The 12,745-nt window shown below is 34.8% G+C and overlaps 1 protein-coding gene across 1 annotated transcript in view; it reads left to right on the top strand.

The window, feature by feature from the left end:
* The window catches only part of ATM (ATM serine/threonine kinase), a 163,905-nt gene that overhangs the window by 32,949 nt on the left and 118,211 nt on the right, over positions 1-12,745 (top strand). Inside the window, 5 exon segments of the mRNA XM_028514270.2 lie at positions 317-412; positions 1,495-1,720; positions 3,510-3,635; positions 4,678-4,803; positions 5,733-5,822. Coding sequence (XP_028370071.1) covers positions 317-412; positions 1,495-1,720; positions 3,510-3,635; positions 4,678-4,803; positions 5,733-5,822 — 664 coding nt within the window.

Below are 12,745 nucleotides of genomic sequence, written 5' to 3'. Positions count from 1 at the left end.
AATTAGAACTGAGTTATTAGAAGACAGATCTCTGGATCCCAGTGTTTTAATTTCAGAATTGTTTTATTTCAGAACTGGGTTTTAAAAATTCCGTGCACTTTTGTGTCTGGGAAATGTTAAAAACAATAGTGACATAAAATTATGCTCTTTAAATTCTTCTTTCAAATGTTAAGGCATTCAGTGTAGATGAAAGCAATTTTAATTTTGGATCCAAATTTTAGAGGTCAGTACTAAAGCCAAACATTGATGTTTAAGTTTAAAGAAGACTTTAAATGGCTTTTGGTGTTTTGAGTGAAGATTTTATTTTTCTTTATAGTCATTTTCCACATCTTTCACTGGAGAAAATCCTCGTGAGTCTCACTATGAAAAATTGTAAAGCTACAATGAATTTTTTCCAGAGTGTACCAGAATGGTATGTTATCTAATAGAAATCTGTTTTTCTTTTAAATTATATCTTTAATACATAGAGTAGTAGCTACATCTTTAAAATTTTGAAGAAATTGGTCAACTAAAAAAATTACAACTGTTAACCCAAGAAATGTTTCTTTTAATTAATTACTCTTTATGTTGTATAATTTTAAATCTAGTTTACTATTTTAAATGCTATATAGTGTAATGTGACATTTGCCAATGGAAGAAATAGAATGTTATGATGGGGAATTAAAAATTACATGAAATGAGTTTTTTGAAGATAAGACCCATTAAAAAATATTTTATTCATTTATTTTTAGAGAGAGGGTAAGGGGACAGAAACAGTGTGAGGGAAACATCGATGTGATAGAGGAACATTGATCAGTTGCCTCTCGTTCTCCTCCCTTGAGAACCCACAACCTAGGCATATGCCCTGACTGGGAATTGAATCTGACCTTTAGCTTTGCAGAACATGCCCAATCCACTGAACCACACCAGTCAGGGCAAGATATGACCCATTTTTATATGTAAAATAAAATCTGACTATGTTAGCTTTAAAAACTAATGATAAAAAAAATCCCAGTGATAATTGAGGAAAAGGAAAACAAAATAAATTTTAAAACCTCTTTTTAGTTAATTGACTCAAAGGCTTATTTTTTCACTGTGACTGAAAATGACTCACTGACATGAAGGTTTCTAATATCCCTCTAAAGAGAGCATAAGTAAAAAAAATGCTATATTTTGGAGAAACCAAAGGTTAGGAAAGGAAATGATTTAATGTTATTCTTCATGTTTATATCCAGTGTTATTAATATATTATTTTCAATACTTCTTGAATTTGCCTTTGAGATTGTTACTTGTATTACTCTTGTCCATCTCTTAGTAAAATTGGTTATTGAATAATGAAATTTGATACAAATAGGTATCAAAGTTCAAAGAAGAGGAGCATTTAAAAGACTAATCCATTGATTGTATAAACAGTCTTTGAATAAGTTAATGTTTTCATTTGTAGTAGAATGCTGCTATATGAAGATGAAGTATTAGGTGGTTTGATTATAAATTAAAGATCTTTCTTTTTTGAAGTGAACACCACCAGAAAGAGAAACAAGAACCTTCATTCTCAGCAGTTGAAGAACTATTTCTTCAGACAACGTTTGACAAAATGGATTTTTTAAACATTATGAAAGAATGTGCTATAGAAAAGCCTAAATCCATTGTAGGCTTTTCTGTCCACCAAAATCTCAAGGAATCACTGGATCGCTATCTTCTGGAACTGTCAGAACGGCTTCTAAATAGCTATTCATCTGAGGTGAGTTTTTAAAAAGAACTAAGGCCTATATTTCCACTTTGGTAGACTGGTAGGAAGGAGAAATGGGTAGGAAAAGAAAGGCACTAAAGATTGTGAGAACCTTACTTTTAAAAGCAAAGTGACAGTACATGTTGGCTAATAGTGAAAATAGCATGAAAAAAGGAAAACTGAAGAATAATAATTCAATACTTTTTTGTGCCAAGAATTCTGGATGACACTGTAGAAGTGGAATTCTTTGGGTGGATTTAGGAGGAATGATACTGTTTTTGAGTACAGCGATTATTTTAGGAAAAAGTGATTCAGTTCTGTGTAGGGATTTTGTGGAAGGAAGTATTAACAATAACAGCAACATTACTGACATAGTTGAAACTGATATACCATACTTTTTTGGAGTATAAAATGCACTCCCCCTCTCCTCCAATTTGGGAGGAATAATGGTGGTTAATGCTGCTGTTGAGCTCTGTTTACATTTACAGTGGTGAAATACTATGTTATTTATGTTATTAAATATTTTACCACATTTTTTGCTTCAAAATTTTATCCTATTTTGTGTCTTATGGTCCGAAAAATACGTGTCATAAATTTTGGTGGTAATTGACGTGGTAAAAGTGATTAATAAATGGTAATAAGTGAAGTGTCAGTCACCCATATTTTAGAGATCATTCAGTAATTTCTCATATCATTTCCTTTGTAGTGTTAATTCACAAATTCTCTTCCCGTGTATTGTTCTGCCAAAACTCTCATGTCTTTCTACCCATTGCCATATATTCAGATCATCTGCATGTCAAAATCCTTACTAGATCCTTTCGTAGATAATCTCAGCCACAACAATTTGTCTTTTAATTTTCATAATACTTAATGTTTCCGTTTTTAAAGGTCACTTAGCATCTTCCTTGTACCAAAATTTGTGTATATGTTTTATACACAAATACCTCTTAAAACCATGCTATAAACTCCTTAAAGGAGGGAGAGAGAGATATATATAATTAATCTCTGTATATGCCATGATGCCTTGTTAAATGGTAGGTGATAAAATATTTGTTGAATAAAATAAAAACCAGAAGCTATTCAAGGGAGTGAATTCAGTAGCCAGGAATAGTGAGTTGAAGAACCAGAGAAGGGACATTTCATGTCCCTTAACCTTAATTATTGACATTCTTCTGTATTACAGTTATAACCACTTTCCTTAGAAAGTAATATGGTATACTGTGTTTTCCCCTAAAATGCCATTCCCTACAATATAGGAACAAAAAATCCAAAAATCTTGTTCTTCTGTGCAACCTTTGCAAAATCATACAAAATTTTATAAAATTGGTTAAGGACTATCTACTTGCAAAAATAGTTGCATTAGTCTTTGGAGTCTTAAAAGCTGAGTAAGTCAAGGTTCTTGTCTTTTAGAAGCTCTGAAGGTTATTTAAATAATTTCTTTATATGAGTTTTTTCTGAGTATGTTCTAAGAGTTACAGGCATTTATTTGCCTATTAGGTTTTTTTTTCTTTGTACCTCAAATATTTAAGGGCCTTTGCAGTACACGGTGCTACTTTAAGAAGAGTGGTCTTACATGGTCATTATGAGATATTTCTACTGTTTTTCTTGAGAATCCTGGTTATCACAACTCTGCGAGGAAATCTTAGATGTTTTTCAGAGATGATCAGAATTATACCACTGTTAATTCAATTAACTAACTTTTGTTTCTTAATATGTACATAAAATTTGTTCTTATAAGAGATAATCATAGAGTACTGAAAGTATTTATGAGCCATATGTTTTATTTGTGTTTTACTTTAAGACTACAAATACAGAAACGCTTGTCCGGTGTTCAAGTCTTTTGGTGGGTGTTCTTGGTTGCTATTGTTATGTGGGTGTAATAACTGAAGAGGAAGTATATAAATCAGAATTATTCCATAAAGCCAAGGTAAGAAAATTAATGTGAATAAGTTCTGGATTAATTAAATGAAATATATCCTTGCAGAAATTAGTGTATTTGTTTGGAAAACATTAATTTGTATGTAGGTTACCCTTTTCTGTTTTATTGATGCAGCCTGAGAAGAAATGATACTATATGTCCTGCCTTAAGATTTGAAATTAATTTTAGCCAACTATAAATATAGTAATTAAAGTAATACTACATTAAAGTTTAATAACAAAAATTCCTGATTTTTATCTGTATTTTTAAAACTGTTTTCTGTGATCCATATTCTAAAGAATCCTTAACTAAGAGTGTTCATCAAGTAGGTGCTAAGCATAAACTCATTTTCATCTTGGTACCACTGTACCAAGTTCTTACGATTTATAAGAACACGGTATAAGATTTACCATTAAAAAAAATTGTTCATGCTGTGGCTGGTATGGCTCAGTGGATTGAATGCTGGCCTGTGAACTGAAGGGTCGTGGGTTCAATTCCCAGTCAGGACATATGCCTGGGTTGCAGGCTGAGTCCCAGGTTGGGAGTGTATGAGAAGGAACTGATTGATATTTCTCCCACAAATCATGTTTCTTTCCCTCTCTTCCTTCTTCTAAGAATGAATAAATAAAATCTTAAAAAAATAAAAAATAAAGTTTATAAATTTTAATTATACTATAAATCAAGTATAACTTCTTAAAAAACTTTATTTTACCTTTATTTTACTTTATTATTTTTAGAGAAAAAAATTTTTTCTTTTTTAATATTTTATTTATTTGTTTTTAGAGAGCGGAGAGAGGAGGAAGAGAGGGAAAGAAACATCAATATGTGGTTGCCTTTCACATGACCCTCATTGGGGACCTGGCCTGCAACCCAGGCATGTGCCTTGATGGGGAATTGAACATGGACCCCTTTGTTCTCAGGCCTGTGCTCAATCCAATGAGCTACAGCCCGGGCATTCTTTAATTTTACCTTTAATTAAAATTTTAAAAAGGAATCACTAAACTATAATTTTAACTGAAATTTGATTTTTTTCTTCTTTTATTCTTAATAGTGTCTAATGCAGTGTGCTGGAGAAAGTGTCACTCTGTTTAAAAACAGAACAGATGGGGAATCTAGAATTACTTCATTGAGAAATATGATGCGTCTATGTACAAGTTGCTTATGTAACTGTACCAAGGTAAGATGTTCTTCCTACTTGACAGTATAGGCTATCTAGAGGGTTGATAACTGATTGGTGGTGCTAATTCTTTTTTGGTCCATTATAAGTTTATACACTGATTTAAAATAAAATTGAATGGAAAATAAATGGTAGTATTCCAGAGGAATAAAGCAATAGATGATCTGAGTAACTGATAAAACTAATTTCATCATTTCAGGAAGTTTAAGAATTGTTTTACCACTATTATAAAATACATGTATGACCCTTATTTCCAGTGTGTTTTCATTCATTTAATAAATATATGCTGACTGCTAGCTATGTGATGTGTATGCCATTATTTTAGGGCTAGTGAGAACCACAAAGATAAATAAGTCCAGTGTATACATTACTCTCTTTCTGCCCAGATAGTCTTTCACAACATTTGACAGGAATAGTGTTGTTGTGTGTAGTCTTTGTCTTGATTTGGAGCAAGTTTGAGGGTTAGCTGAACCAGTTTAGGGTGTCAGTAATAATTGGAAACATTTTTTAAAGTTAATATTAAATATATGGCCACGTATCAATATTATTAACATGTATTTTAGGCTTTGTTATGTGTCTTTCTATGTTTTGATGTAAGTGGGAAGGGGAGCATTGTAAGAATAAACTCTAAGCTACAATTACTGCTTGCTTATGTTTAGGGTCATATAGCAGATATTTTAGTTTAATGATATTTATGCACAGGGAGAGAGATGTGCTATAGTTACTATTATTCCAAGAAAAGAGGTTACTGTTTTTTAAGTTATTTGTAACTGTGTCCCATAATAAATTCTTTATCCATGCTTTTCGTGTTAGAGAATTTTTAGTGTAAAGGAAAATCTACATTTCATTCAAGATACAATATTATCTACCAAGAATAATTGTTTATTTGTTTGCTTGGGGTTTTTTTTGTTTGTTTGTCTTCATTACAGCACAATCCAAATAAGATTGCATCTAGATTTTTCCTACGATTGTTAACATCAAGGCTACTGAATGATATTGCAGATATTTGTGGTAGTTTAGTAAGTATGCTTTTTGTTTTACTACCATATTTCATTGATATTTTTCCTTTGTTTATTCTTTATATATTTATTAATCTATTATATAGATAATAAATTCGTGGTATGAATAAGGCAAGGTGCTGCCTAGTACTGGGATTTCATCAGAGAATGAAACATAGCATTTGATGTCATGGAGCATGCAAACTGATGGAGAAGAGAGACATGTAACAAAATTACCCAAATTATTAATTATATTTTTGATAAGTATCTTAAAGGAGAAGTACGAGTTCCAAGGAGAGCATCTATCAGGACTTGGACCAATCAGGGTGGTAGGAAAGGATTTTGGGGGATATGCAGTTTCAGTTGTGACTGAAGGATGATTAGCTAGCTGTTAGTGAACTAAAGGTGGTGGGTAAGTTCACAGGCAGAAAGAGCAAAGGGAAACCAAAAGGGTATAATAGTAGAAGGCAAGGGAAAGTTCCAGAAGTGTTGTAGGCATACTGGGTTGAATGCTAATGAATTTTAAGACCCAAATGTGCAAAGAGCCTGGCAACATTGAAACTAATGTTGACCAAAATGAGTTGTGGGTGCAGAAGCTAGATTGGAGTGAGTTGGGGAGTGAGAGAAATTGAGAGAACAAGTATCACAATTCTTTTATTTCTTTTAATTGAATTTATTGGGGTGACACTGATTTGCAAAACCATACAGCGTTCAAGTGTACAACACAGTAAAACATCTGCACTTTGTATTGTGCTCCAATTGCCCCAAGCAAAGTCTCCATTCCCATTTCTCCCCTTGCGCGCACCTTCACCAGCCCACACCCCACTTTACCCCTAGCTGTCACCACTCTGTTGTCTGTGTCTTTGTGTTTTATATATATGTGTGTGTTTGCTTAATCCCTTCTTTCTTTCTTTCATTCAGTCCCACAACCCCTAACCTTCTGACAACTGTCAGTCTCTTCCTGTGTCTATGCCCCTGTTCCCATTTTGTACATCAGCTTATTTTGTTCATTAGATTCCACATATAAATGAGATCATTTGTTATTTGTCTTTTTCTGACTGGCTTCTTTCACTTAGCATAATAATCTCCTGGTTTATTCATGCTGTCGCAAAGGGAAGATTTTCTTTTATATGGCTGAGTAGTATTTCATTGTGTAAATGGACCACAACTTTTTATCCATTCATCTACTATTGGACACTTGGGTTGTTTCCAGATGGTGGCTATTATAATAAATAATGCTGCAGTGAACAGAGGAGTGCGTGTATTCTTTGGAATTAGTAATGTGGGTTTCTTAGGATATATTGCCAGAAGTGGAATTGCTGAGTCATAAAGCAGTTCCATTTTTAATTTTTTGAGGAATCTTCATACTGTTTTCCACAGTGCCTGCAGCAGTGCACATTCCCCCAATAGTACACAAGGGTTCACCTTTCTCCACATCCTCCCTGGCCCTCGATGTTTGTTGATTTATTGATTATAGGCAGTCTGACAGCTGTCAGGTGGTATATCATTGTGGTTTTAATTTGCATCTCTCTGATGACTACTGACGTTGAACATTTTTTCATGTCTATTAGCTATTTGTATATCCTCTTTGGAAAAGTGTCTGTTCAAGTCCTTTGCCCATTTTGTAATACAATTGTTTGTCTTTCTGGTGTTGAGTTGTATAAGTTCTTTATATAGTTTCGAAATTAACCCCTTATCAGCTGTATCATTGGCCAATACGTTTTCTGTTGCAGTGGGTTGCCTTTTCATTGGTTTGGCCAAAAAGTCCTTATGGTTTTAACTGTAAAATAAAAGATTCATTTTCACCAATAACTTTATTGATTTGGATATTTTGAGTATGTCAGCTCTCTCCCCTGTGGTATAATTTTGATCTCAGTTAATATCTCAATTTGACCACTATCAACTTCAACTAGTCTACCCAACTATGGAACATCATCCAGCGAGAAATTTGCAGCATGAAACTTGTCAAACCACTTTTGGCTAGTTTAATCACTCACATGACTTGCTCCATTCACTACACATACAAATCTTTTTTTGTTTCAGTCGTGTTTTTCCCTCTTTTGAAGTAATGAAGCATAATCTGACAACAATGTTGCATTTTTTTCCATCTTCAGTATTCAAGCGGCTACACAAATTTTCACCAGTTTTGATAACTTTTTAAAAAAATTCATGCTGATATGACAGCTGTCACAATACAATCTAACAAAATTGTTTTGAATGGTGTTAAAGAGAACTAAGCACTATTAGAGCCATCTTAAGCAAAAAACCAAATGAACTTTTAGGCCAACCCATTCTTTTGTTGATGGTTTCTTTTGCTATGAAAAGCTTTTTAGTTTTGGTGTAGGCCCATTTGTTTTTTTTTTTTTTCCCTGTATTTTCTATCTTAGACATATTGCCAAAAATATTGCTATGAGGGATGTCAGATTTTACTGCCTATCTTCTAGTATGGTTTCGTGATTTGTATTTAACTCTTTTATTCATTTTGAATAAATGAATAAAAGTTTATTGAGTTTATTGTTGTGTATGGAGTAAGTTGGTGGTCTTGTTTCTTTCTTTTTTTTGCTTATAGCAGTACAATTTTTTCAAACACCATTTATTGAAGAGACTGTCTTTAGTCTGTTGTATGCTCTTCTCTCCTCTGTCAAATATTATTTGACCATAAAGGCATGCATTTATTCTTGGGTTCTCTGTTCTGTTTCCAGAGATTTATCTGCCAGTTCTTATACTAATACCAGGCTGTTTTGATTACAGTGGACTTGTACTGTATTTTGATATCAGGTATTGTGAATCCTCCAACTTTGTTCTTCTTTCTCAAGACTGCTGAGGCTATTTGGGGTCTTTTTTGGTTCTGTATGAATTTTGGGGATATTTGTTTTAGATCTGTGAAATATGTCATTGATATTTTAATAGGAATTACACTGAATGTATAGATTGCTTTGGATAATAGGTACATTTTAATGATGGTAATTCTTCCAATTCATGAACTTGGTATATGCTTCCACTTATTTGTATATTCCTTTTTTTTCCCCCCTGCAGTATCCTATAATTTTCTGAGTATAGATCTTTAACCTGCTTTGGTTAAATTTATCCCTAGGCACCTTATTTTTTTGTTGTTGTTGGAATAGTAAATGGTTTTGTTTTCTTAATTTCTCTTTCTGAGAGTCCACTATTGGTGTATAAAAAGTGCCACTGATTTCTGGACATTAATTTTATATTCTGCTGCTTTGCCAAATTTATTTATTAAGTCTAGTAGTTTTTGGTGGAGTTTTTAGGGTTTTCTATGTATAATATTATATCATGTGTGAATGATGACTGTTATATTTCCTTTTTTCCAGTTTGGATGACATTTATTTCTTCTTGTCTGATTGCTGTGGCTAGGACTTCGGTACTGTTTTAAATAAGAGTGATGAAAAACTTACTTCCCTGTCTTAATCTTGATATTAAGGAACCCTTAAAACCCTTTCAGTTTTGCCCATGGAGCATGATGGTGGCTGTGATTTTGTCATATATGGCCTTCTTTGTGTTGAGGTTTGATCCCTCTATTTTGCTGAGAGTCTTGATCGTGAATACATGCTGCATTTTATCCAATTCTCTTTCTGTATCTATTAATGCAATCTGTGATTTTTATCCTTTATTTTGTTTATGTGGTGTATCACATTTATTGGTTTGAAAATATTGTACCAATCTTGCATCCCTGGAATAAATCTCACTTGATCTTGGTCTGTGATCTTTTAAATGTTTTGCTGGATTCTGTGTGCTAATAATTTGTTAAGGATTTTAGCATCTGTGTTCATAAAGGATATTTGCCTATAATTTTCTTTCTTTGTAGTGCCTTTATCTGCTTTTAAAATTAGAATAATGGTGTCCTAATATCATCAACTTGGGAGTTTTCCTTCAGTGTTTTGGAATAGTTTGAGAAGGATAGGTGTAAGTCTTTTTTTTCTTTTTAAATATATTTTATTGATTATGCTATTATAGTTGTCGCATTTCCCCCTCTTTATTCCCCTCCACCTTGCACACACCCTCCCACCTGCATACCCCCCCCCTTTAGTTCATGTCCATGGATCCTACATACAAGTTCTTTGGCTTCTACATTTCCTATGCTAGTCTTAACCTCCCCCTGTCTATTTTCTACCTACCATTTATGCTTCTTATTCCCTGTACCTTTTCCCCCTCTATCCCTCTCCCACTCCCCCACTGATAATCCTCCATGTGATCTCCATTTCTGTGATTCTGTTCCTGTTCTAGCTGTTTGCTGTTTGTTTTTGTTACTTTTTTTTTTTAGGTTCGGTTGTTGATAGCTGTGAGTTTGCTGTCATTTTACTGTTCATATTTTTTTATCTTCTTTTTCTTAAGTCCCTTTAACATTCATATAATAATGGCTTGGTGATGATGAACTTCTTTAGCTTGACTTTATCTGGGAAGCCCTTTATCTGCCCTTCCATTCTAAATGATAGCTTTGTTGGATAGAATAATCTTGGATGTAGGTCCTTGCCTTTCATGGTTTTGAATACCTCTTTCCAGCCCCTTCTTGCCTGTAACGTTTCTGTTGAGGAATCAGCTGAGGGTCTAATGGGAACTCCTTTGTAGGTAACTGTCTCCTTTTCTCTTGCTGCTTTAAAGATTCTCTCCTTAATTTTAATCTTGGGTAACTTAATTATGATGTGCCTTGGTGTGTTCCTCCTTGGGTCCAACTTCTTTGGGACTCTGTGAGCTTCCTAGCTTCCCAAAAGTCTATTTCCTTGGTCAGATTGGGGAAGTTCTTCTTCATTATGTTTTCAAATAAGTTTTCAGTTTCTTGGTCTTCCTCTTCTCTTTCTGGCATCCCTATGATTCGGATGTTGGAATGTTTAAAGTTGTCCTGGAGGTTCCTCAGCCTTTCCTCATTTTCTTTGAATTCTTATTTGTTTGTTTGGTCCTGGTTGCATGTTTCTGTCTTCCTTCTGCTCCAAACCGTTGATTTGAGTCCCAGTTTCCTTCCCATCACTGTTGGTTCCCTGTAGATTTTTCTTTATCTCAGGTAATGCAACCTTCATTGCTGCCTGAGTCTTTTCTCTGCTATTGAAGTACCCAGTGAGCTCCTGGAACATCCTGATAACCAGTGTTTTGAACTGTGCATCTGATAGGTTGGCTTTCTCCTCATCACTTAGTTGTATTTTTTCTGGAGTTTTGAACTGTTCTTTCATTTGGGCCTTTTGTTTGTTTGTTTGGCATGCCTTTTATGTGGTAAGGGGTGGGGCCTTAGGTGTTCACCAGGGCGGGGAAAACCCACGTTGCTATGTTGTGATGCTGTATGTGGGGGAGGGGTTTGAGAGGGAACAGCTTGCTCCTCTCTCTGCTACTTTTCAGTTACTTCTCTGGATACCCACAATCAAATTGGTCCTTTCTGTTGCTGATTCCCTGGTGCGTGGGTTTGTGTACGCTCTAGGACCCTGTAGGTCTCTCCAATGAACTCTCCAGTGAGGCTGGGAGTTTCTCCCGCTGCTGCCCTAACCCCCACTGGTGTTTTCAGTCAGAGGTTTTTAGGGTTTATGTCCCTGCACTGGAATCCTTGCTTATGTAGTCTATATCGCTCCCCAGTTGTTCCTCCTGGTTTATCTGCACACGAATGTGCGACTGCCAGTCTGTAAACCCCATCTCTTCTGGTCCTTCAGCAGCAGCCTTGCCACAAGTCCTCTCCACCCAACTGCCCATCTCTGCCCCTCCTACTGGTCTGAATGAATGTTTTTTTTAAGTCTTTGGTTGTCGGACTTCCATACAGTTTGATTTTCTGTCAGTTCTGGTTGGTTTCTTGTTTTTAAATTTGCTGTTGTCCTTCTTTTGGTTGTGTGAAGAGGCACATTATGTCTACCTATGCCTCCATTTGGCCAGAAGTCTCTTGGGTAGCTCCCTGTATTTTCTGTGTTATACTTTACATCCTTATCACTATTCGGTCACTACCAATTTGTATTTAATCACTTCATCTTTTTCACTCATCTCCCTAATCCCCCTCCCATCTACCAACTGTCAAAATGTTTTCTATCTATGGGTGTGTTTCTGTTCAGGGGCATTTCTTTTGTGGTTTAGATTACACGTAAGTAAAATCGTACAGTATTTGTCCTTCTCTCTCTTACTCAATTCACTCAATGAAATATCCTCCAGGTCCAGCCATATTTTGCAGATGGCAAATATTTCATTCTTTTTTAGTTGTTTTTTTATGGCCAAGCCATGTTTCATTATATACTGGTACTAGTTCTCCTTATCCATTCATCTATTTTTTAAAAGATTTTATTTATTTATTTTTTTAGAGAGGGAAGGGGGAGAGAAAGAGGGAGAGGGAGAGAGAGAGAGAGACATCAATGTGCGGTTGCTGGGGGCCATGACCTGCAACTTAGGCATGTGCCCTGACTGGGAATCGAACCTGTGACACTATGGTTTGCAGCCTGCACTTGATCCACTGAGCTATGCTAGCCAGGGCCATTGATCTATTAATGGGCACTTAGATGACTTCACATCTTGGTTATTGTGCGTAGTCCTACAGTGAACAACATATGTATGCATATGTATTTTCATTTTAGTGTTTTGTGTTTCTTTGGATAAATACCCTTAGGTGGGATTGTTGTGTCTTCTTTTGTCTCTGGTTATAGCCTTTGTTTTAAGGTCTGATTTATCTGGTTTAAGTATTTTTACTCCTTTTTTTTTTTTGCTGTAAAATATCAGTTTCCATCCCTATACTTTTTCAGTCTGTGTGTGTCCCATATGTCCTTTGATTGGGGCATTTAACATAATAAATAGTAGATATGTATTTATTACCATTTTATTATTCATACTTTTCAACTTTTTTATTCTTCTGGTTTGTTGGTGATGAACTCCTGTAGCTTTCTCTTGCCCTGGAATCTGTGTATCTGTTCTGTGATTCTAAATAATAGCTTTGCTTATTAGGGTAATCTTGCTTGTAGGTTATT

This window comes from Phyllostomus discolor, chromosome 6 (genome assembly GCF_004126475.2).
Source record: "Phyllostomus discolor isolate MPI-MPIP mPhyDis1 chromosome 6, mPhyDis1.pri.v3, whole genome shotgun sequence".
NCBI classification, from domain to species: domain Eukaryota; kingdom Metazoa; phylum Chordata; class Mammalia; order Chiroptera; family Phyllostomidae; genus Phyllostomus; species Phyllostomus discolor.
The sequence above is the reverse complement of the archived record's forward strand: the minus strand, read 5'-3'. Positions and strand labels throughout refer to the sequence as shown.